This window comes from Siphateles boraxobius, unplaced genomic scaffold, assembly GCF_051911475.1.
Source record: "Siphateles boraxobius isolate OS27281-9 unplaced genomic scaffold, OSU_SipBor_1 25, whole genome shotgun sequence".
Classification (NCBI taxonomy): domain Eukaryota; kingdom Metazoa; phylum Chordata; class Actinopteri; order Cypriniformes; family Leuciscidae; genus Siphateles; species Siphateles boraxobius.
The window spans coordinates 10,610,001-10,631,343 of NW_027508866.1; the positions used below are offsets into that span (position 1 = coordinate 10,610,001).

At 36.3% G+C, this 21,343-nt stretch overlaps 1 protein-coding gene across 10 annotated transcripts in view; it reads left to right on the top strand.

Annotated features, from left to right (window-relative positions):
* LOC143749886 (vacuole membrane protein 1-like) overlaps positions 1 to 21,343 on the top strand; it is a 60,018-nt gene that overhangs the window by 30,247 nt on the left and 8,428 nt on the right. For 2 of the 10 annotated variants that reach the window (XM_077242552.1, XM_077242558.1), the window contains exons 5-6: positions 1,847 to 1,938; positions 4,545 to 4,604. Coding sequence is in view for 4 of the 10 variants with exons in the window: in XM_077242558.1 (XP_077098673.1) it covers positions 1,847 to 1,909 (63 nt within the window). In the remaining 6 variants the exon portion in view is untranslated. Of the gene's footprint in view, positions 1 to 1,846; positions 2,878 to 4,544; positions 4,753 to 21,343 lie in introns of those variants that run through there. The other 8 variants (XM_077242551.1, XM_077242557.1, XM_077242556.1 and 5 more) reach the window with 5 other exon arrangements.

Here is a 21,343-nt window from a genome sequence, read left to right on the forward strand (position 1 = left end):
GAGATATCATTCAACAACAAAAACATTCTTGGAGATTAGAGCTTATCATTGAACTGTTACAAATCTTTTCATGCTAAAAACATCCCAATATATTTTCTATATTCTCTAATCTATTCTTATCCTGCTTTATCAGTTCGTATGATGGCTAAAATCCACCTAAATCCTCCCTTTGATTCCTTAAATTCTTAAGATGCTGAGATTTGTTGTAATTGTTTCATCAAGATCAGTTAATTCTGACATGTTTTTACGTTATCCGTAGCACACAAACAATTTTAAAAGTGTGTTTTTCAAACTAAATGATTGTGTAAAATGTGGCAGCATTTTGTCCGGTGTGTGTTAACAGAATCTTCCCAAATCATGTTAAATTATTAAAACTTACACAATAAGATTCGTAACAAGTCTTAAATTACTGTGAAGTAAACAATTAAAGGTTTATTTTTTTAAGATCGAAAACAGTTTAAGACAAGTGTTTAGAGTTATTTTAAACTGGGAATAATTAAATGAATTACCTAGATGAGTTAATACATTTAGCACATTGTCAGAATGTCTCTGCACTGCAATGGGGTTATTATTTCATCAAGAATTTAATATACTACACAGAAATGTTTTTTAATACAAAAATAAAAAATAATGATGCATGACAAAAGCATGAAAGAATCATTTTAGCAAGCAGTTTATTCAGATTTGTCTCACTTTAATTGATGGGTTTAGGTGAAGCAGGTTCATTGACTGAAAAAACAAATGTTACAAGTTTTAAATGTATTACTAAATCCCTAAAATATATTTCATTTAAGCTTTAATTGAATCAAACTCTTCTTATGTTAAACTGAAAGACAAAATATCTTTTTCATCACTGTTTTTGTTACTCTCTTATTTGTCTCTGTATTATCATAACTTCGTTTCTATTTGCCTGTCGGCATAGTAGTATATAAATATTTATTAACTAGACGTTAATCATTTTTAGAGCTCTGTAAAATTAGTTTTGCTCTGCAAAGACCACAGTGTGCATGAGCATTTAAAAAAAATTGTTAGGTCAGTTTTTTAAGCCCTTTTCCCTCCATAATTGTGGAAAATTATTTTACAGAGCTCTAATTATTAGTTTTTGAAAAAAAAAAGAAAGAAAAAAAGCTCAGTTTTAAATATGCTTTTCCTCTTTTTCACATATGATGTACATTTTGGTTAAACCACATCAGGTCTTTGAATATTATTGCACATCACATGCATAATTTTGATACTTTAAAATATTGAAATATAAATTGTTTTATCTGTGTTATGTTTTCCTTTCGGTAGTCTTCATAAAAATGAAGATAACCGTTTAAAAATAGTTTTTTCATTTGTTTCGTGAGGGTAAACTCTTAATTTTCAACAGTCAGATATGTTAATTTATGTCTAACTAATTTTTCTAGCACTTTTCTCTCACACTTTTCGTTTAACTCTTTTCTTCTTAAGATCTCATGCCATCAGAACAAATTTTGCAATCTGAGACATTCCTCAGGAATTCTTGCCCGTGTCTCTCTTAGTGTCTTGACGAATAGAAGACCTTTTTAAGGTTATTAGTAATAGCAAGAATATGTCACTGTTTGACAGTGATGAGTAGTTTTATTCAGAGCTTCCACTTTCAAAAAAATCACAATTTTAATATGGAATCTGACTGGAGGATACTTGTTCTTCCTTGTGTGTTTTCCAGAATTTAATTACTAATGCTAACTTATCTATTTTACTTTAATAAAAAACAAAGGAAACATAGCTGTTACTATATTGCATTACATTGATTTCAAATATATATTCAGGAAAACGTTTCCCCTTGTGTTTTCCTACACCTTTATGGTATTTTTGTATGTTTCAGATCTCATATCTGTGTCATGGATCACCTCTTGACATTTTCTGGACTTTATTTTCAGTGCTGTAAGGAAAACAGTGGTAAAGACACACACTGAGGTGAGTAAAGACTTTGTTTATCACAAACATATAAAAGGGATGCTAATACTCCAGTTGAAAATAAACTGTTTCAGTCATTCAGGTTGTGGGATGTGAGTTCACAGACTTACCTCTATATGTAAATATATATATATATATGATTCAGATTCACAAATGTGTTCTAACAAAAATTTGACAGTACAAACATTGTGTCTGACATGCAGACATTTAAGAAATGTCTAACAACCATGTGTTGTGTTATTCTAAGTTACGTGAATGCAAACAAAGACAAATAAATAGGTAAAAGAGAAATGTACATTATTGTAAAGTTGTATTTTTTTTAAATATATGAACAATTAATATGTTTCTATATGTAGCCTATATGTACTCATATATTAATAAAATATATGTATACATACAAAAATAACCGTAGGATATTCATTTTTTATATATACAAAAGTATAATGTTTCCATAACTTTTATATTTGTAGAGTCAGGATGCCAGCAGGAGCATTCATAATAACTGTGACTAAAGTAAAATCAGAGGCGGCCATTTTGTGTTTATCTGCCTCCATTTTGTGAAAAGTTGCAGCTGTAGCCTCTCGATTGAGACACCGGACATTCATTCCATACTCACATGTATTAAATTATGGTGGAAATTGTCCAAATATGCTGTAATGCATACTTTGAGTAATTTCAGTAGAACGATGTTTAAGAAGCAACATATAGCCTATCATACAGGGTACTCCTTGTTTTACATTGCGCCAGTGCATTTCAAATGTATTTAGATATTTGTATGTGTATTTAAATACCTGTGCACTAAATGCCTACAGATAAGGGGGGGAAAGTTTCCTCGTCACATTCACCACGATGATGAAGTGGGCCTGAAAATCTTTCGCCTAGTAATTTCAGCAGTTTACTCACATCTTCTTAACATAACCGTTATGACAGCTGGCAAAACACTCAAAGTGAAAATGAAAAATGACTGCCTTAATATCATTTGAAATCAATCCTCGCATTGATAAATAAACATGCTGTTAAATACACAAATGAAATTAATCTGAACATGTATAGTTTGAGATTTTTTTAATGTTGTTTCGTCCTTAGAATTAAATGCTAAGAATTAAAAATTCAGTGGCCAAATTAAATTAAACAAATTATGAATCTGTCATTGAAAAAACAATTTTGATGTTCCTCTCAAAGTTTATAATGTTTATAGCATTGCCTTATGATGTACAATAATTATTTCCTTTAAGGAAAATGTAAGTTTGTGTACGAAATCATACTTTCTAATTAATAGATATGTCTCATAATAATTGTATTCATGTGCTAAACTGCACATTTAGTTGTGTGAGTTTGCGAGGAGGAGGACAGGCGGAAAGTGAAGTGATGAAGTGTGTGCATTGGTAGATATGTAATTTGAAAACGTATGTGTGATCGAGAGAAATATGAAGTTAAAGGCAGACAGAAAGTGTGTGCATGTAAGTGCGTGAAGGCTGAGGCAGACAGAAAATGTGCGAGTGTGTCAGTGTTAGTCATACATCTACTATGTCTGAATGGCCTCACCTGTGGATCAGGTGTATTCAGACACACAATCTGTTTTTGCATATAACATGATACACTCGTCTCAAATGTTTTCTTTTATTTCATTGGGATTAACCCTCACCTATTCTGACTAGCACTTACTGAGATCTGGTGTTTTACTATTAGCATGTTTTGTACATTTGCTCTTTTGTATATCATGATTGGAAATGAAAAGGTATTCATGCTGGTATGCAACAACATAACCATGTACGCCATGTGTTTTTTTATTTTTTCAATGTTATTTATTTTTTTATAATTAGGATTTACTATATATAATTGTTGTTTATATATAGTGTTAACCCCTCATATAAAACATCATTAAATTACAAAAGAATTGATATTTATTTATTCATTATTTTTAATTCCCCTAAACCCACCATAATTGATTCAAAAATAAACAATTTATGCATGTACTTTATACTTAGAGCATATACTAATTTTAACCGCACAAATGAAGTGATACAACTAATTGAAAGTACCTCCAGATGTGATTATGCAGGCCCCAGACATTACGGAGTGTGTTTGTGCGAATCAGCTATGACAGCCGTGACAAACACTGCAGCATGAAAACATAATGAGTAAGTCTTGACTGATTGAGTTGCACCAGGCACCAGCCAAAAAAACCCGACCCCCCAAAACACCCACGCCGCCCATCCTGCCTTTTATCATGGCTGAACTTGTGAGTCAGCAGGATCCAGACTGGACAGGAGCCATCTTTGATCCTGCTTTGCTTCCAGTCAGGTTTTCAGACATGTTTTTGTTTCTTTTCCCCCTCCCGCGAGTGTATTAGCTGTAGCCCTGGGCCTTGTAAGGCTCACGCCATCTGTATAAGGCCTTGTCTGTCAGCTCTAAGATGTGTCATGTTGTGCTTTAACCTCTGATCACAGAAAAAAACTCTCTTTCTGCTGACCACCGCCTGCTCACTTGATGTATTAGAAGGTCCATAGGGGGGTATCTGATGTGGTTATGAGTGTATCACCCAGTACCACTCCCAAATGTGCACATGGATAACTGGTGAAGGGACTTCTCTCTCTCTCATACAGCAAGTCTTTGTGATTCCTTCAGCAAGCACATATAGTGGAGCAGATGGCGGCCCTCATTGGGTGAGTAATTCAAGACATTGACTTATATCTGGGGGCCCATGAGCAAATGGAAAGGCAGAATGGTGTGTGTGCACATGCACATATGTGTGTGTGTGGTTTCGGTGTGTCAGAGAGGGTGGGCGGACTGCTTAGATGTATAGCAGAAAAATGAAAGAGTTAAATGAAAACAAGGAGAGAAAGTCAGAACTTTGTTCTGTGCGCTGGGGAAACCCTGTACATAGTCTGCAAGGTGTCTACCTACAGTTCCCATAAAACATCAAATTGCCAGTTTGACTCTGGAAATTAGTATGGTGGTAGTGCCGAAATGAGATCATGGGGTCCAGACTTTGTCCGTTGCTCTGAAATTCCCATCATCTTGTTTTCAGAGCTAAATGGCCTAGATAGACGACAGTTGTTGATGCTGTACGCCCACTTGTTTCTTGTTGTTGTTATACTCACTGAGATCGCTTTCACAAACATAGACTAAGCTTGAGCTTGTATGTGCTAAATGTGTGTTTTAAAACCATATGCTTTCTGAAAGAAATAAACACTTAAATGTCTATTTTGGATGTTTTTCCCCCAGTAGTTTGAAAAAAAGACGTTAAGTAAGCCAAATAGCCCAAAATTGACCTGTGCATGAAAAACAATGCTTTTCCCTATCGTGTCTTGCATTAATGCAACTTAATTCTCTTTTGTATTAGTTGCTGTTTTCCCACAGGGATGAGTAGTTGCACCCTAGATCTGATGGCATAGCTCAGGTTGGTCCTGGTTTGTAGATGGAGTTTTGTTGACAGTTCAAGATGGTGATTTGGCCCTGTCATGTAATGGATCTGACGTCGTCTCTGTCATTGGCCTGTGGCCTGTGGCCTGTGGTCCTTCTAATCTGAAGATATGACGCCCACCCAGAGTGTTTCATATGAACGGCTACTTCACATAAAGATCCCATAATGGTTAAACTGACTGTTTGGAATACTGTGAGTGGGTGTGTGTGAGAAAGATTGAGAGAGAGATGGAGACAAACACTGAGAGAGACAGATACATGCAAACTAATGCAACTTGTGAGAAGTCCAGAGACACTTCCTGTCTAGGGCACATAAAGCCCCCTAAACATATTGAACACAGAACCACACTTAAAAGTAAATTTCATTGCATTAGATAACAAAACAGCCTTTTTTATTTATTTGAAACCAACTGGTATTGATGTTATTTTTCATGGATGTATGAAGTCTTTAAGACATCGGATGTCCAATGACATGCGGATCCAATTGCACTGATGCTCATCCGATAGACTACACTCACAACTGTTTAAGACATAACCAACATAGTTTACGTGAATACTCTCCAAAACAGACATTTCCACAAAATGGTGTGTGTATTTGTCCATTCAGACACGAAAGAGCAATTCAGTATAGGTGTCTATGGCTGCACACTTTGGGTCGGGTGTGTGCGCACAGAAAACCGTACCGAATAGAGCTCTTTTTTTTTGCGTCGTCACTCTTATTCAGATCTATATGTCCGCTCTACTCGTTTTCCCAGACGTTTAAATTTTTTAACGTTTTATGAGACATGCAGCGCTTGCCAACCCGTGTCCCGCTGGGTAGATCAGCACGTTACAGTAGCCTACACTATAAAAAATGCTGGGTTGTTTCAATCAAAATTTGGGTCAAATATGAACAAACCCAAATGTTGGGTTAAAAATGTAATTATAAAATTTACAGTTTAAAGTGAAAGTTGAAGTTGGGTTAATATTTTTTTATTAAATTTTAACCCAACATATTTGACCTAATTTTGGGTTGAAACAACCCAGCATTGTTTAGAGTGTACAAATGTGCGCATCTACCACAAACGCAGGACATCAGTTCTGACTGGATCGCTTCCCAAATCGTCACTATCTAACGTTTTCATCTAGTTTTTATCCGTTGACGAAAATGTCAATAGATTTTCGTCATAGTTTTTGTCATTCAAAACTAGTTTTTATTTAGTCATCCTCTCGTTTTTGTCTATGAAAAAATGTCGTTGACGAAAATAATGACGAAAATTATTCAGCAAAGAAATTAACACTGATTGATTGAAAAGTGTGCCTGTGATATGTATATGTAAATATACAGGGGTTGGACAATGAAACTGAAACACATACAAAACTCAGGCATGAAACTCTAGATGGTGCAGGCTAATAGGTCCTTTTACTCACCTATTCATAATCACATCGTTATAGGGTGCAGCTGATTGGTTCCTGCCGTATCAGTAGCCAATGAACTTGCTGCTCAACCTTCAAATACTTGGGTAACATTTGCCTTAGCAGTGCAGCACGCTTCAGAAACCCTCCACCTTCCCCAGCACCACCTGGTGGTGATGGCGCAGTGGATAAGACACATGCCTTTGGTGTGAGAGACCGGGGTTTGAATCCACTGTGAGACACCAATGTATCCCTGAGCAAGACACTTAACCCCAGTTGCTCCAGAGGCGTGCGACCTCTGACATATATAGCAATTGTAAATGTACCACCTGTATAGATCTGCTACGGGTAATTTATGTAGGGCTGTGTGTTGGTGGGGGTGGACGGGACTTTTTTTTCTAACGTAAAAAAACGTTAGATTAATAGCTGCGCAGTACTTGGTAGCCTTGTCCGCATGAATTAATTACAAATAAACATATTTATATATTTTTTATAATAAACTTGTAGGCTATTGCAGTATATTAAATTGTTTTTTGACCTAATTATTTTGCACTGAAATGACACACTCGAGTCTGTCGGCTCTGACAGCGTTGCAACACGTGCAACTGCGCAATATAGCCTATGATTTCCGAAAATAGTACTATGTCAACTAGTGATATCAGCACAAGAACTGTTGAGGAATATGCAACACAATTGTTTTTGTCATAATGTTATGATAACTGACAGACACTATCATTTCAGCCGCTCTGTGCATGTCCTTGCACAGAGCGAGGCTGAACATAAGAGCTCAGCTTCGCGGCTGAGACACGAATAGACTATTAATTTAAAGCTTTTACTCTTAAACACACAAGGTACGTCCACTTTAATAAAAAAATAATATTTATTAAACAAACCAGATCAAGACGAGAGCAGAAACGAAATAAAGTGCATAACTGAAAAATAAAGCATAGACTCAAAACTAATACAAACTTTGGGCACAGCGCAATTGCGCATTAGGCTCAAAAAAAAAAATCCAAGAAATAATACAAGCAATAAATGGTCACAATAATAAAAGTGAACCATAAAATGTTTCCAGTGTGGTCTGGGTGTGTCTGGGGGATGCTAACGTCGTTGCGTGCGGGTGCGCCTGCAGTTAACTTATAAAACGATTATTACTAATTGGCATATTTCAGTGCTTTATGCCAATTCTGATATGTTCATTCATATAGCAACTCAAAACAGACGGGGCAACTAAACGCAGACAAGTTTTTCGGTGATGTTTGATGTCGAGCTGTGATATGCAAACTTTGCCTTCGAATTTTTTTCTATTTTCTATTTTCATAAAATACTGCCACACTCCCAATGTCTTTGACATGGTAGATTACTCTGACAGTAAATTAAACGCTAAATTCAGCAAACCACCATGGATGATGCAGACCAATGCCTTAGTAGTTCCTTCTTCAATCTCAATTCAGTCTCCAGTGGGTTGGGCTAATCCAAAAAAGTGAAAACAAGGGGGGTGTTCTGAAGACAGACTGTTACCTGTGAAACAGGGGTGCTCTGAAAACATCCCCCATTAGCAATTAGTGATGAAATGAATGTAATGAAATTAACGCGGCAAAAAGTCGACCAATCAGAATTTTAGTCGAGCCAGAACGTATCGACCAATTAATCGACTGGGAGGTTAAAGCCCTAAATTTATGTACGCTATATTGTACAGCAGCAGCATGTCTTACTTGCTCACAGCAGTGTGTCGTGTATGTATTGGCAGTAGCTAGTCCCGTACTTGCTCTGCCGCAGCAGCAGATACCAAAACATACAACATCTATTCCGCCAAGACCAAACATACAACATTGTCATACCCATTACCATGCCAATCACTCCGAGAGCTGTCATGACAGAACTGGTTTTAGACCACAATCATTTATTAGTATGGTGTTTTGCAGCCAATACAGCATCAATTTGTCTCTGAAATGACAGATACAAGTCCTGCATACTGGCCAGAGGGTTTTGAGGCAGTTCTCTTGCAGAACAGTGGCCAGGTCAATGCTGGGGGAGGAAAACGTTTTCTGACTTACTCCTCCAAAACACCTCAAAGTGACTCACTAATATTCAGACCTGGTGACTGTGCAGGCCATGAGAGATGTTCAACTTCACTTACATGTTCATCAAACGCTGCCCCACCTTTAGGGTACAATGTTTGCACTGGGTGCACATGGTCCTTCAGAATGGTTCGGTAGTCCTTTGCAGTGACGCCCATACAGCACAAGTTGTGGGCCTATAGGGAATCTCATATTGCAGCCCAAACCATCACTGATTAACTCCTGTGCTTCCCTCAAGGCATGCAACAGTCCGGGTGTTAAGCGTCTTTGGGCTTTCTCCACATTGTAACTCTCACGGATGTAGGTAAGATAGTGAAGGTGAAATTGTCAGAGAACAAAACATGTTTTAGATTGTCCACAGCCCAAGTTTTCCTCTCCTGCACCATTGAAATCGGCGTTTGGCATTGGCACGAGTAACCAATGGTTTGGCTATAGCAGTCCGACTATGAATATTGATTTTGTGGAGCTCCTGATGAACAGTTTTTAGAACAGATTTAATTTCTTAATTGTTTCTCCTAAAGAGATCAAATTAAGACTTTTGCTTAAACTTTTTACTTCTCAGATTTTTACCTTTAGAAAAAAAATTAATTTGCGTTGCATAACACATCTTGTTTGTGTTGATGCTTATGGATAAAATTAAAATCAAAGACAAAATTGTCTCAAATTCTCAGACTTGACAATAGCACAGTCTGCCATCAAAAGTCAGTGAATCTCTAGAATCTCATGTTTTGATGAACTGAATGTTCAAAAGAACAGCTTTTATTTGAAATAGATTTTATTTAATGTAAAAAGGCAAGTCTTTACTGTCAATTCTGATCAATTTAATGAATCCTTTGAATAAATGAATAAATTGATTCATTTCCTTGAAAAAATCATGTTGACTCCATACATTTGAACGATAGTGTATATACAGTATTTATGCCTATATATTTTAAATTAAAATAATAAATTGTATAAAATAAAATAATGGGTTTTTACAATATGATCTAAATTGCTACATGTTACTTCAAAATAAAGATAATGTATTTGGACACTATAGTTGTTAACTGTTAGTGAATCATGTTCATAGTTAATGAACAACATAGTTAATGACACCTGTGTGAACTCGAAAGGGAAATTCATATATCTAATAAAAATCACCTTAAGGCCTTAAGTTTGTAAAGGCCTCTCGGATAGATATCTTGTTGTGTAATTCCATGAAATTAATTTTAATTGTGGCTTAAGCGTTTCTTATGGGGCCTCTGTACGTGCACACTTGCAGACCTTCATATTATGTAGTACATTTATGTTGAGCAGTGATTTTTTAGAGACTGTCTTCAGAGTGATGATTGGAAGTTATATAAATTGAGCTGTTAAGATCCACATTAGTACCATCTGCTATATGTTGAATTACAAACACATGGTGTATTGTGTTAAGCCCAGACTCTTTAAGCACCTGTGCTGTGGCGGTGGCCAGTAGTGTTGCAACAGGGTAATAGGATGCTATAGGTGGTGTTCAGTCCTGCTGTTTTTGGCTTGTGAACACCTGTCTTCAGGACAGCCCCATCTGACAATGCAAAGCGTCAATCACCCCGGCCATAACTGCAACAGCACATGTAGATTGCATCAGCACTCTGCTTTGAAAACAGCTTGTTGCTCTCCTACTTTCCAAAAATTGCTGATGCTATAGGGAATTTCTTACAAATCTGTTTCCAATGAAGAAGAAAAAAACATTATTTTCCTCACTTTTTGTCCACATGATGTTTTTGACCCTAAATTAAGTGGAGGGAATATCAGCAGATTTGGGTTATTTATGGACTTGTTTTTCTTCAGAGAAAATGAAGATGTATTCAAGGAACTGGATGTGATTTGAGAGTTGCATTTACCGTGTCATTACTGTTTATCTATCTGTGTTCTTTTGTGGTTTTACCAAGTACACACTCAAATATGATGCAACTCAAATCTATTTGAGTGTGTCTGTGTGCGTCCATGCGTGCGTGCGTGTGTATGTGTGTGTGTGTGTGTGTGCACGTACCTACTTAACCATTTTGAGGACACATTTGTGTGTCTAATGTGAAAGATTGCATATAGGGATGTTGTGGTATTGTGTGTGTGTAAGAGAAAGTATAGGTAAAGCTGCAGAAATGTGAAGTTTACCACAGATCGGAGTGTTTACTCGTTTAAGTCTTTTGTAGAAGCGTGTGTGTCTAGGTCAGGTACCAAAAGTCCCCACAAGCATAGTGAAAACTGGAAACACCTACATTGAGGGCAGCAAACAGAGAATGCCTTTAAAAAATGTAAAAATTCACAAAGGGGTGTGTGGGGGTAAGTTTTAGGGTTAGGTGATTAAAAATATGATTTACTGAATTTTAAAAAAAGAGAGAAAGAAATGGAAAGTCCCCATCATGATAGAAAATCAAAGGCATGTGTGTTGTGAGCCTGTGATATTAAGATAAAACTGCTAAACCAAAGGCTTGAGAGCAAAGTTGATTTCTTGAATAAATATCTATATTTCTTAGAAACACCCCCACTTTTTTTAACAGAAAAAAGCCTGCTAATGTGCCCCCTTTTTTTTAGCAGGTCTTTTTTTTAGGATTGTACCCAGAAGAGATCTTGCCTCCCTTCCTTATTTTTCCTCAAGGAATCAAAAGATTAATTTTATTTACTGCCATTTTAAGTCATTTTTCTCTGTCGGTGAAACAAGTTAAATTGTCTCCCTCTGTCCTCCTTTCTCCAGATTTCACATTTTTGGCAGAACATCGCAAGCTATACATTCAGCTCTCTTACATGAGAGTTTACATTTACTAGTTTTTAAACTCAGCTCATAAATATCCCATAGAGAGCATTTAGATTTACACTACAATTACCGAAACATCACGCAATCAAATAGAAATAAAATGCTGTTATTTCTGGAATATTCTTGTCATCGCTATAAACTTTCTGGAGCAATACATTTTTAGTATTTAGTCGTAACCCAGTAAAAAGTCATACAGGCCTTCCTGTTTCAGGCCTGGATGGTGTGCTGCACAGTATCCTGTGCTTTATGACACAAATGTTAATATTTACCTCTTTTTACTACCTTCTACTTATGAACTCTTCTCCTTCTACATTTATTGTCCTGCCTTGCTCCTGATATAGCCTTCTCCTCGATTTTATAGGTGTGAAAAAAATCCATCAATAATCACTGAACTTTGTTCAACGTTAGTACAGTGTTTTTAAAGTGTTATTTAATTGTTTATAGTAATGTGAATTTAAGGGAAGACATCTTTTCTGAGACAATGCGTTCAGATGAATTGAATTTTGTAAAGTGAAGGTTTATCGGTGTATCTCTTGAATTATCTACGATAAATCAGTTTCAAAACAGTATTTTGTACATTAATGGGAAAATCAAGGACATATCATTGAATTATTTGGAGACATTTACACCTTTTTAAATGTCTGTTATGTGTTTTCCTTATGTTATGTATTAGATCACAAACCATTTTTAGTTAACAGGGATATGATTTGCATGATGTTTTGTATTACCGTGACAAGCAGGGTGTGTAAGTATTTCTTTCTCACAAAACTGTTTAAACTGTTAGTCAGTTTCACAATAACTCTATGCTAACTGTTTTTGTTTCATTTATTTTATTGGTTTACTTTCTTTCTATAATCACCATATCTTGTTGTTGCTTTGTGGAAGCATGTTACGAAAAGTAATTGCCTGATATTTCTTCAGAAAGTGTGAGACTTTTAGTTTTTTAAAGGCTTATTTGAATCCTTTTTATCATTAAAACTATTATATGTGATATGATATTATAGAAACTGTGGCCATGTCATTTTGATAGATTATACTATAATTGAAAGTTAAAATATATAAACGTGGTGATGTGAAATCCAAGATGACTTTCTGGTGTATTTCATGTTAGCAGGATTTGTATGGGTGATGCAAATATGGGATAAGCTTTCAGTTCTCTTTCCCTCAAAGTGAAACCGAGTAAATTCTTCATTTCTTATTTATGAGGTTGCCGTTGTAGCAGGGTAAATGTGCTTAAATTCACACATGTGACACATGGCTAAACATTCATTTAAGTTTGAATGTATAACGGTAAAGAGGTTGACCCTGAATTGTGAGCAACGTGCAAGCCACCGATTATGTAACCTTTTTATGTTTAAGATTATTTAAAGTATAGTGATTTCCATAAATTCAATTTTTAAGTGATTCTACATACCAGTTTATGTTCTAATTTAATTCTGACCCTTAGAATCTGGTGAAAAATATTTTTCACTTAGCTGCCATTTTTGTGTGTTATTATTGTTGTTGTTGTTGTTGTTAATTTGCTGGTTCTGAAGCACATACTATATTTAGCCGATTTTATAAATGCTCATTACATTTAAAAAATGGGAAAGCAGTGATTATGTTTGTACATACAGTCTCTAGAATTTAAAAGAAACTAAATAATTTAGTTATTTGTACTGTAATAAATGGACATGTCATGGTATGTTCAATAACAAGAAATTACTTTTTACTCATTTACTATTTTCAAAGCAAAGTTCAATCAATGAGAAGATATTATAGATGGAAAAATAGCTTCAAATATTTGTCCAAAGAAAAAAAAAGGGGAACAAGAAAAACAGCTCTATTTAATGCATCCTATCTGTGGGACATAGAGGAGACACATACATTACTATTTGAAGATTAATACCAATGAAATGCATTTATGCATTGTTTGCCAAGAATTTTAAATATACATATAGGCTACAGTTTCTGCATGTATTGTATTTCATGACCAGGTCAATGGTTTTGTCCAATGTGGCCCTAAAGAATTGTTTAAATGAAGAACAAACACACGATTAAATGATGGATGTCTGTTTTCAGTCCGGTCAGTGTGTGTTCTATAACTATATGTTTATTGCTATGTGGATTGTCCTGTCTTAAATTGGAATATCTATAAATTACAATGGTTGATAATAGAAAATCTTTTATCTTTGTAGTTAAGATTGATTTTATGCATTACAGTTTTGGCAAAGTCTCTGAAAAGCTGATTTGTGAGGACCTGTGCTGCTAAATAACTGTGACGTCAATAAGTTAAAGTCTCGCTTTATTTTGTGGAAGTACACTTAACCAAATTATCTATCGTGTGGAGATACCAGGTTCCTGAAGCAGCTTTTTACAGGATATGGGGGGGGGGCTTTATTCAAAAGTCGGAACAAAACGTGAAAACAAGCAATTACTGGAATGGAACCGTGTCCTTGTTCACTCAGTGCAAATTATCTTCAGACTATGCATGATTTGACATTACTGTAGTAGTCTAGTAGTCCTGAAAGGCTTTGATTTCCTGTTTAAGTCTTTTTATTTGTTTCATATGGAGTGTGGCTTACTGTTCTCTTATATTAATGCTATTGTTATTTCCTGATTTGCTGGCTAATCGCGAGTGAGATCTAATGCCTTGCCAAGGGCAGGCTTGCTTGTAGATATGAAACTGCTCCGTCTGTATGGGCTTGCTTTGCAGGTAGTGTAAAAAAAAAAAGAGAAGATGAATAATGAAAGAAAAGACAATCTTGTCACATTTACTGACATTTTTTTCTTCCGTGCAACACAAAATGAAATCTTTAGCAGAACATCTGAGCTGCTCTCTTTCATACATTGAAAGTGAATGGAGACCAAAGCTGTACAAAAACATATTCAGAGAATAACGACTTAAAACTTTCATATGGCTTTGACCCTGGACCCCATTAACTTTCATTGCATAGAAGAAAGCAGCTCAGATAATCTGCTAAACGTCTACTTTTGGGAAAAGAAAAGATATAGGTGAGTAAATGATGAGCGAATTTTCATTTTTGGTTGAACTATACCTTTAGGTCTTGGCTTAGTGTGCCTGTTAAATCATACTGAAACAGTCTGTGGTCTCACCTCATTTAACCCCTCCCGTCGATGATATCACGTCAATACAGTTGATTGGTTAAGCCAGGCGGTTGTTTTCATTCAAAAAACGCTTTTGTGTGTGGTTCATTTTGTGCCTATTCAAATACAACTTGCTGTAAGAATTGTATTGATAGTCATGAACTCAGTATATGAGCTCAAAGTGAGTGTCGGCTAACTGATTAACAGAGGAATGCTTCCTTTCTAAATGCAGCAGCATACATTTCCATCTGACAGCATCTCCTGCTGTTCCTTAAGAACATTCGTGAATAGTCAGATTAAAGAATATGCAGATGACCCTGTTTTTTATTAAAGTACTTTAAATGTGACTGATGGTGACAGGCCAAGACAGATAAGAGAAGTAGAGAAAACAGTGGAAGGATGGGAAAAGAGATATTCCTGACAGGAGAAATCAAAGCTAAAGTCGACTAATGTGATTGGTCAACTCATTCCAGTGCTAATAGGGGACATTACTAACTGACCACCCTTGCTATTTCTGGTACGCTCACTGGCTTAAAATTGTGATTATAAATAACTAATTTGCTGTTGCATTCCTGGCATGGAGGAGTTAAATTCTTGTTCTTTTCTGGAAAAGCACAGAGGGCAAAGTCACCTGTTCGAGAGGCATCACCGGACAAAGACAGCATTGAGTAGAAGGTCTCAGGATTGAGTCCCCATGGAGGGTGACTGGGTGGCGATCGAGCTTTTTACTGGAATGTTAGTAAGAGCTGTCTTACTAATACTGACCATAATAATATGCAGGACAATAATCAGCCCTTTATTCCCAGTATTTATGAGTAGACAGATACTGGATTAGAATCACAAGGGGATGAATAAACCGATTGCACATCCAGTTGCACACTTGCAACGTGGCATAGTGCACTACAGAAACTAGGCTTTGTAAGTGTTAAACAGTGAACAAAGGTCTTTAATTGTCTTACTAAGACTTTAACCAGCATGACAGAACAGAATCTATCAATGACTTATTTCTTTAGATGTGAGCGAGATGACAGCTTTATCTGCAGCTGCTGCCCTAGGCCTCTTTTTGTGCGGGAAGCCGTGCGAGTCATTGCAGCCCCGTCCAGTTGACAATCTGAGTCATGAGCCTGTTTTACTGTCCTCTTTCAGGTAGACATGTTTAAACTGTGCAGGGGGGTCAATGTTGGTCAATGTTAGTGCGAAAAGAGGGATTTTTTGGGGGGCTGGGTTGTTTTCACGCGCAGCAGTTTGAATTTAGAAGAGTGTTGCACACCACGCAGGAATTTTGAACATTTGCATAACAATATATAGGTGCTTTTTTCAGGAGTTTTTGAACAGTTTGAGATAAATCAGAACCAAACCTGAATCACATGTCAGTATATTTTGTGCATTTAGGGGAAAATGAGGGGCATTTTGTTCAATTCTTCAGCTTAGAGAGCTCTAGATGCATGTGTTCTTTGTTCGTGCCATACAACTAAGTACCGTTAAACTAAGTTTTTTAACAACACCCTCCTTGTTGCATGACCCCACAAGAGTGGTAAATCCCTTTTCTCGCATGCAAGTTTATTTACATTGGAAGTCCATTACATTTAAATGTTTTATATCTGTGTATATTAAAGAATCTTATTTATTAGCTAATTTATCATCAGAATGACATGATTTTGGCAGGAAAGTGGAGGGGGAATGGCTCTGGAAATATGCTTTTTGATTGTTCCAGAGAAAGTATATGAATGCAAAGTGCATTTCAGTATATTACAAATTCAAATACATATTGTAATTTAATGCTAATGTTTTAACGCATCTGAAATGACAAAATAAATGAAAATAAATTAAATAAACTAGCGTCAGGCTCTTTTCTTACTTGAAATGAATAGTATGAAATGTATAAATGGTAACAATCTATAAATCTAAGATTTATATTTATAACTACATTCAAATTATAGTGAATTGTGCTTAAAAAAATAATGTGATTTCTTTGTCATATTGTTGGTTCATGATATCATATTGTTGGTTTAACAATAATTTTTTTGGTTTAACACATTTTCAATTATAGTTATCTGCTTTGGGTTCTGTTAATCTATTCGTCTGTGACTCGGGTGATTGGTTAAGTGACATCCTGTTGAAGGTGAGCACGGTTTACCCGCAGACCTAGAGCTCACCGGAGAACTCAACCTACAGCTGCCTCACTGTATGACTGTACAGAGAGCACCGTTCCTGTGCGGTTACAGCTCTGGAGGTGTGTGAATGCATTCGTCTCGTATAACTCTTCTGCATATTTCAGAATAAAAGTTGTGTGCAGACGAAATGTCATTATGACAACCTTGGCATGCTTCTGTCGCGAGCAACAATGCAGGTGACAATAGGCTGGATTTGGTTGGATTTCAGGAAACTTTCAGTTCTTTTAGACGCTAAAGCTCGTTGGCATGGACTTGAGCCTTTCCTCTGTATAGCTCAGCCCTCCATTCGACTCGGTTTTGCACTGCCGAGTTCCACGAGCAAGCTGGTATGCTGAAATTTATCAGATCTCTTTTCAGGACATCTTTATACCCAAGCTTGTACCCTCCTTAAATTCCTACGTGTAACCTTAAAATTGACCTAATTGGAAGCCAATTATTTTTCCTTCCTTTAGTATTTTCTCAGTAGTCCTCCTATCAGGTTATTCCAATTATTTTTCCTCCTGTGTGATATGCGACAGCAGATCTTCATGTTTGTGTTGATATATGTATGTTAATGCACCTCTGTTGCTGCTATCTTTGTGTGTGTGTGTTTCCGTTTCAAAACTCTTGTTCTTAATCATCACTCCCGTCAAATACAAGTCTCGAACCTATATCATGCGTCTGTAAGTTAGCTACTATGGCAGAGCAGCCGCAAGTGCGTCAACATTGGATGCCGTTCTGAGTGTTGCTCTGACGTTTAAATATCCTGTTTACTTGTTTGCATGATTTTCATTATAACTAAATTGACCTTTAATGAGCGTAATGTTTATTTATATGTTATTAATAGCATCATTGGTGACGTCTTTTCCACTTTAACTGTATAGTTATAGAGCGTCTCCAGTGCAGTGGTCAGCTAGAATAGGCAGATTGCAGACTCACCAGCCAGTGTGTCTCATGACCATGCCGAAGTGCCAGTGTTTTGTGATTGAGAGGAAGGGAAGGGCACTACAGGGTGGACTGTGGCAACACCATCGTCACATCCTCCTGAACTAGACACCCAAGCTTTACCCCAGCCTGGCCTTGCCCGCACAGTCATCCTGGGCATGTTTGGTCCTCCAGTGAGTCAGTAGACAGTCCACCCTTATGATTTTCTGAATTGTGTTCCTGTGTAATCAGAGCTGGCTTTGAAGGATGCCTGATGTCTGGTTGATCTCTCGTGCCCTAGCTTGTTGCATGGGTACATAGGAACGATTTATGTCAATTGAAAATTTCAGCTGATATTTTGGCACAAACAGCTTTCATCGCTGGTGCTCTCTTCCAAAACCAAGTGAGCAACAGAATTGGAGACAGCATTTTAGCCTTCACAAGGACATGTGACCAAAAATACCAAAAAGCCCTCACCAAAACTGAGAAACATGTTTTAACCAAATTCTAAGGCAGCGGTGAAGAAATCTATATATGGCTCAATGACACGACGTGCATATTTGTGTGTCCAAGTGCATCATTTCCTTTAAAAAAAAAAAGTGATGACTTTAGAAATGTGACATTTTAATCTATAAAACCTATTTAGTTTTTAGTTTTACGTTTTGTTATCTTAAACACCCAAAATGTCAGGTGATGCAATTGTCCGAAACAAATAAACAGACAAAGAAACTATTTAAAATGGTGTCTTAATAATAAAAAATGTAAAACTAAATACTATGGCATCATTTTGCATCAATTTATAGACAAGTAGTTTGTTTAGGCATGGTTTGTAAGGAATTACAAACCTGCGCACATATATTCAAACGCACATAACTATAGAATCAATTCTTAATGCGCATGTGAACGCCATCAGCGTCTATCACAGGTTCACGTTTAAAGTCTGTTTAGAGAGAACGGTGTCGTCTTAGTGGCCCCTAATTTAATAACAAATGATCATTTAGACGAAAGTGAATCAATCAAAACTAACTTTAGCTGGAAAAAACATTTTTCAAGAGCCACTATAAAACCGAACCAATCTCTTTTACCTTAAATTATATGTTTATCTATGTAAAGCTGCTTTGAAACAATCTACATTGTTAAAAGCGCTATATAAATGAGGATGACTTGACATTTTAGCGTTTGTAACCTTTCATATAAACCAATTCTATAGTTTAAAGCTGTTGAGATAATTGAATTGTATGTCAGGGCAGCACAACTGCAAACATGTCTCTTTTATTATGAACTGACAAGGTAATAACAGTAAACGTGATAATGCATCATGACCTCAACTGATCCTTGTGGCATGAGTGAAAAGGTTTGTAGATCTGCTTAGTGTATTATATCTATGTTAAATGCTGTTTTTAACGACTCATAGTGCTCTCTATTCCAGTGCTGTTGTCTAACTGACACCCTGTAGAAAGTAACATGATTTAGAGATAAAGAGCATGATAAAGTAATTTTATGCGAAACCATAACCCTTTGTCTACAGATCAAGTATATTAGGAACACTGAATCTGAATCATCTTGGAGAGAGTTTCATCGTGCGGAGGGAAGTGTTTACGGGAACTTGAATTTACCGACTAAAACATTCATTTCTACCTCACATTATACTATAGAATGGCTTCAAAACACTTATAATATAGTGCGCGAAAACTTTGTTGCTTTAAAAAGTTTTTGTGCCTTTTGTGGTTCTTAACAATAATAAAGAATTGTTTACGTGCAATATCGGATTTGAATTGGTCCGGTCTGACCAATACCCGATCCGGTAAAGAATGCTAGAGTAATGGATCGGTGCATCTCTAAAATGTTCCAAATTTGTTTCTTATGATGTTCCATGACAGTTCGGATGCATCCTTAGTAGACAGCTGCCTATGTATGCTGTAGGTTGCAAGGCAGGTCACTAGTCTCTGTGTCTTTTATCAGATTATTTCGGCCTTTTGATTGATTTCACAGCCTGTCGATGGATAAACTAAAAGTTTTTGGCTCTTTAGTGGAGGTGTGCGAGTTTGTAAGCACACTTGTCTGCTTTGTGTACGTATGTTTGTGTGTTCGAGGTGACGAGTATCTAGCCTGTGTGGTGGGAAGTGACACTTGTATGAGTTTGCTATAATTACTCATTTTTTTCCTCCTCTGAGCAGGCATAGAGCCCCAGAGGGGAAGAGATCAGTATTCCCTGTCTCCCAGTCCCAAGCTGATAAGTCTTTTCCAAAATAGGAGTGATCTCACCCCTCTCTTTCTGTCTTCCTCTTCTCCTTTGTTTAGTCTGTTTTTTTTTTTTACTTCATTCTTACTGTTTAAACATGGGACTGGCGCAGCTGGTGGAGAAACAGGAATGAGTGTGAGCACGTAAAGCAATGTATGTGTGTGTGTGTGTGTGAGAGAGAGAGAGAGAGAGTGATTAATACCCTGAGTTTGGGGATCTCCATTCAGAACGCGTCCTCGTGGTTTGCTCATGAGGTCATTGGGAAAGATCCTCATGTAACATGGAGCTAGTTTTAACTGACACCAAGAACCAGACCAGAGGTGAACAGCAGTGCAGTTATCAATTCCTCCTCAGAGCGATACCTTCTTTTGTTTTAAAATAACTGCACTGTAAATGATTATAGGACAAACTGATCGAGGCCTTTTTTAAAAACCGCTTACTCCATTAGTGCGTACAGATGTTGTCTATGTTGGGAAGAAGCTGTAAATGTCAGTGCTTAACGTACACTGGTGCATGGCCTCCACCCTTTATTTAAAAATGGCTGTCCTCATCAGCTGGCGGCAATGTTCCCTCTAATTTTTGTTCTTGCTGAGCACAGCCTGTTTTTATTGGGCGTGTCCCTCATCCACCTGAACAGAGAAATATAAATGATATAATATACATTTGAAATGAATTAAATAAATGTATATTATTAATCAGATTTTAAATAAAATATAAATGAATGAATAATCTAAAAATAATGAATTAAAAAATATATAAATCATGTGTATATTGAATTAGGACAAATTATTATTATTAATTAATTATTAATTGATATTATTATTATAAATTATTATTCATTTATATTATTAAATAATTAATTAATACAAAATCAGATGAATGCATATAGTATATACACAGGCAACATCTTTGGCTGTTTTAAGTCTGATTAATAATCGGAATAATTCATTCACTCCAACCTTTTTTTTTTTTCAAACTCTGTTTTCTTCAAGATAACTCATTTTGTCATGATAACATTAGCCAAGATCATAAAACAAGATAAAGAGCAATGATGCACTGCCTTTGCAGATGACATAAATTCTCTAGTAATGCAACCTTTATCTTGCGAATTAGTCAGCCCTGCATATTTACACATACAATTTCTCACAGCTTCAGTTCTGGACTGAAAATCGATGGTCTTGAAGTCGAAATCGCATCCATTTATTTTAACTCTGATTCCTTAAATGTCAAGGTTTTTCCCACTTTTTTTGTTTTGTTTTGTTTTGTTTAGTTAGTCTACATTCTATGCAGAATTTGTTCTCATTTGCGCGGGAGCGACATC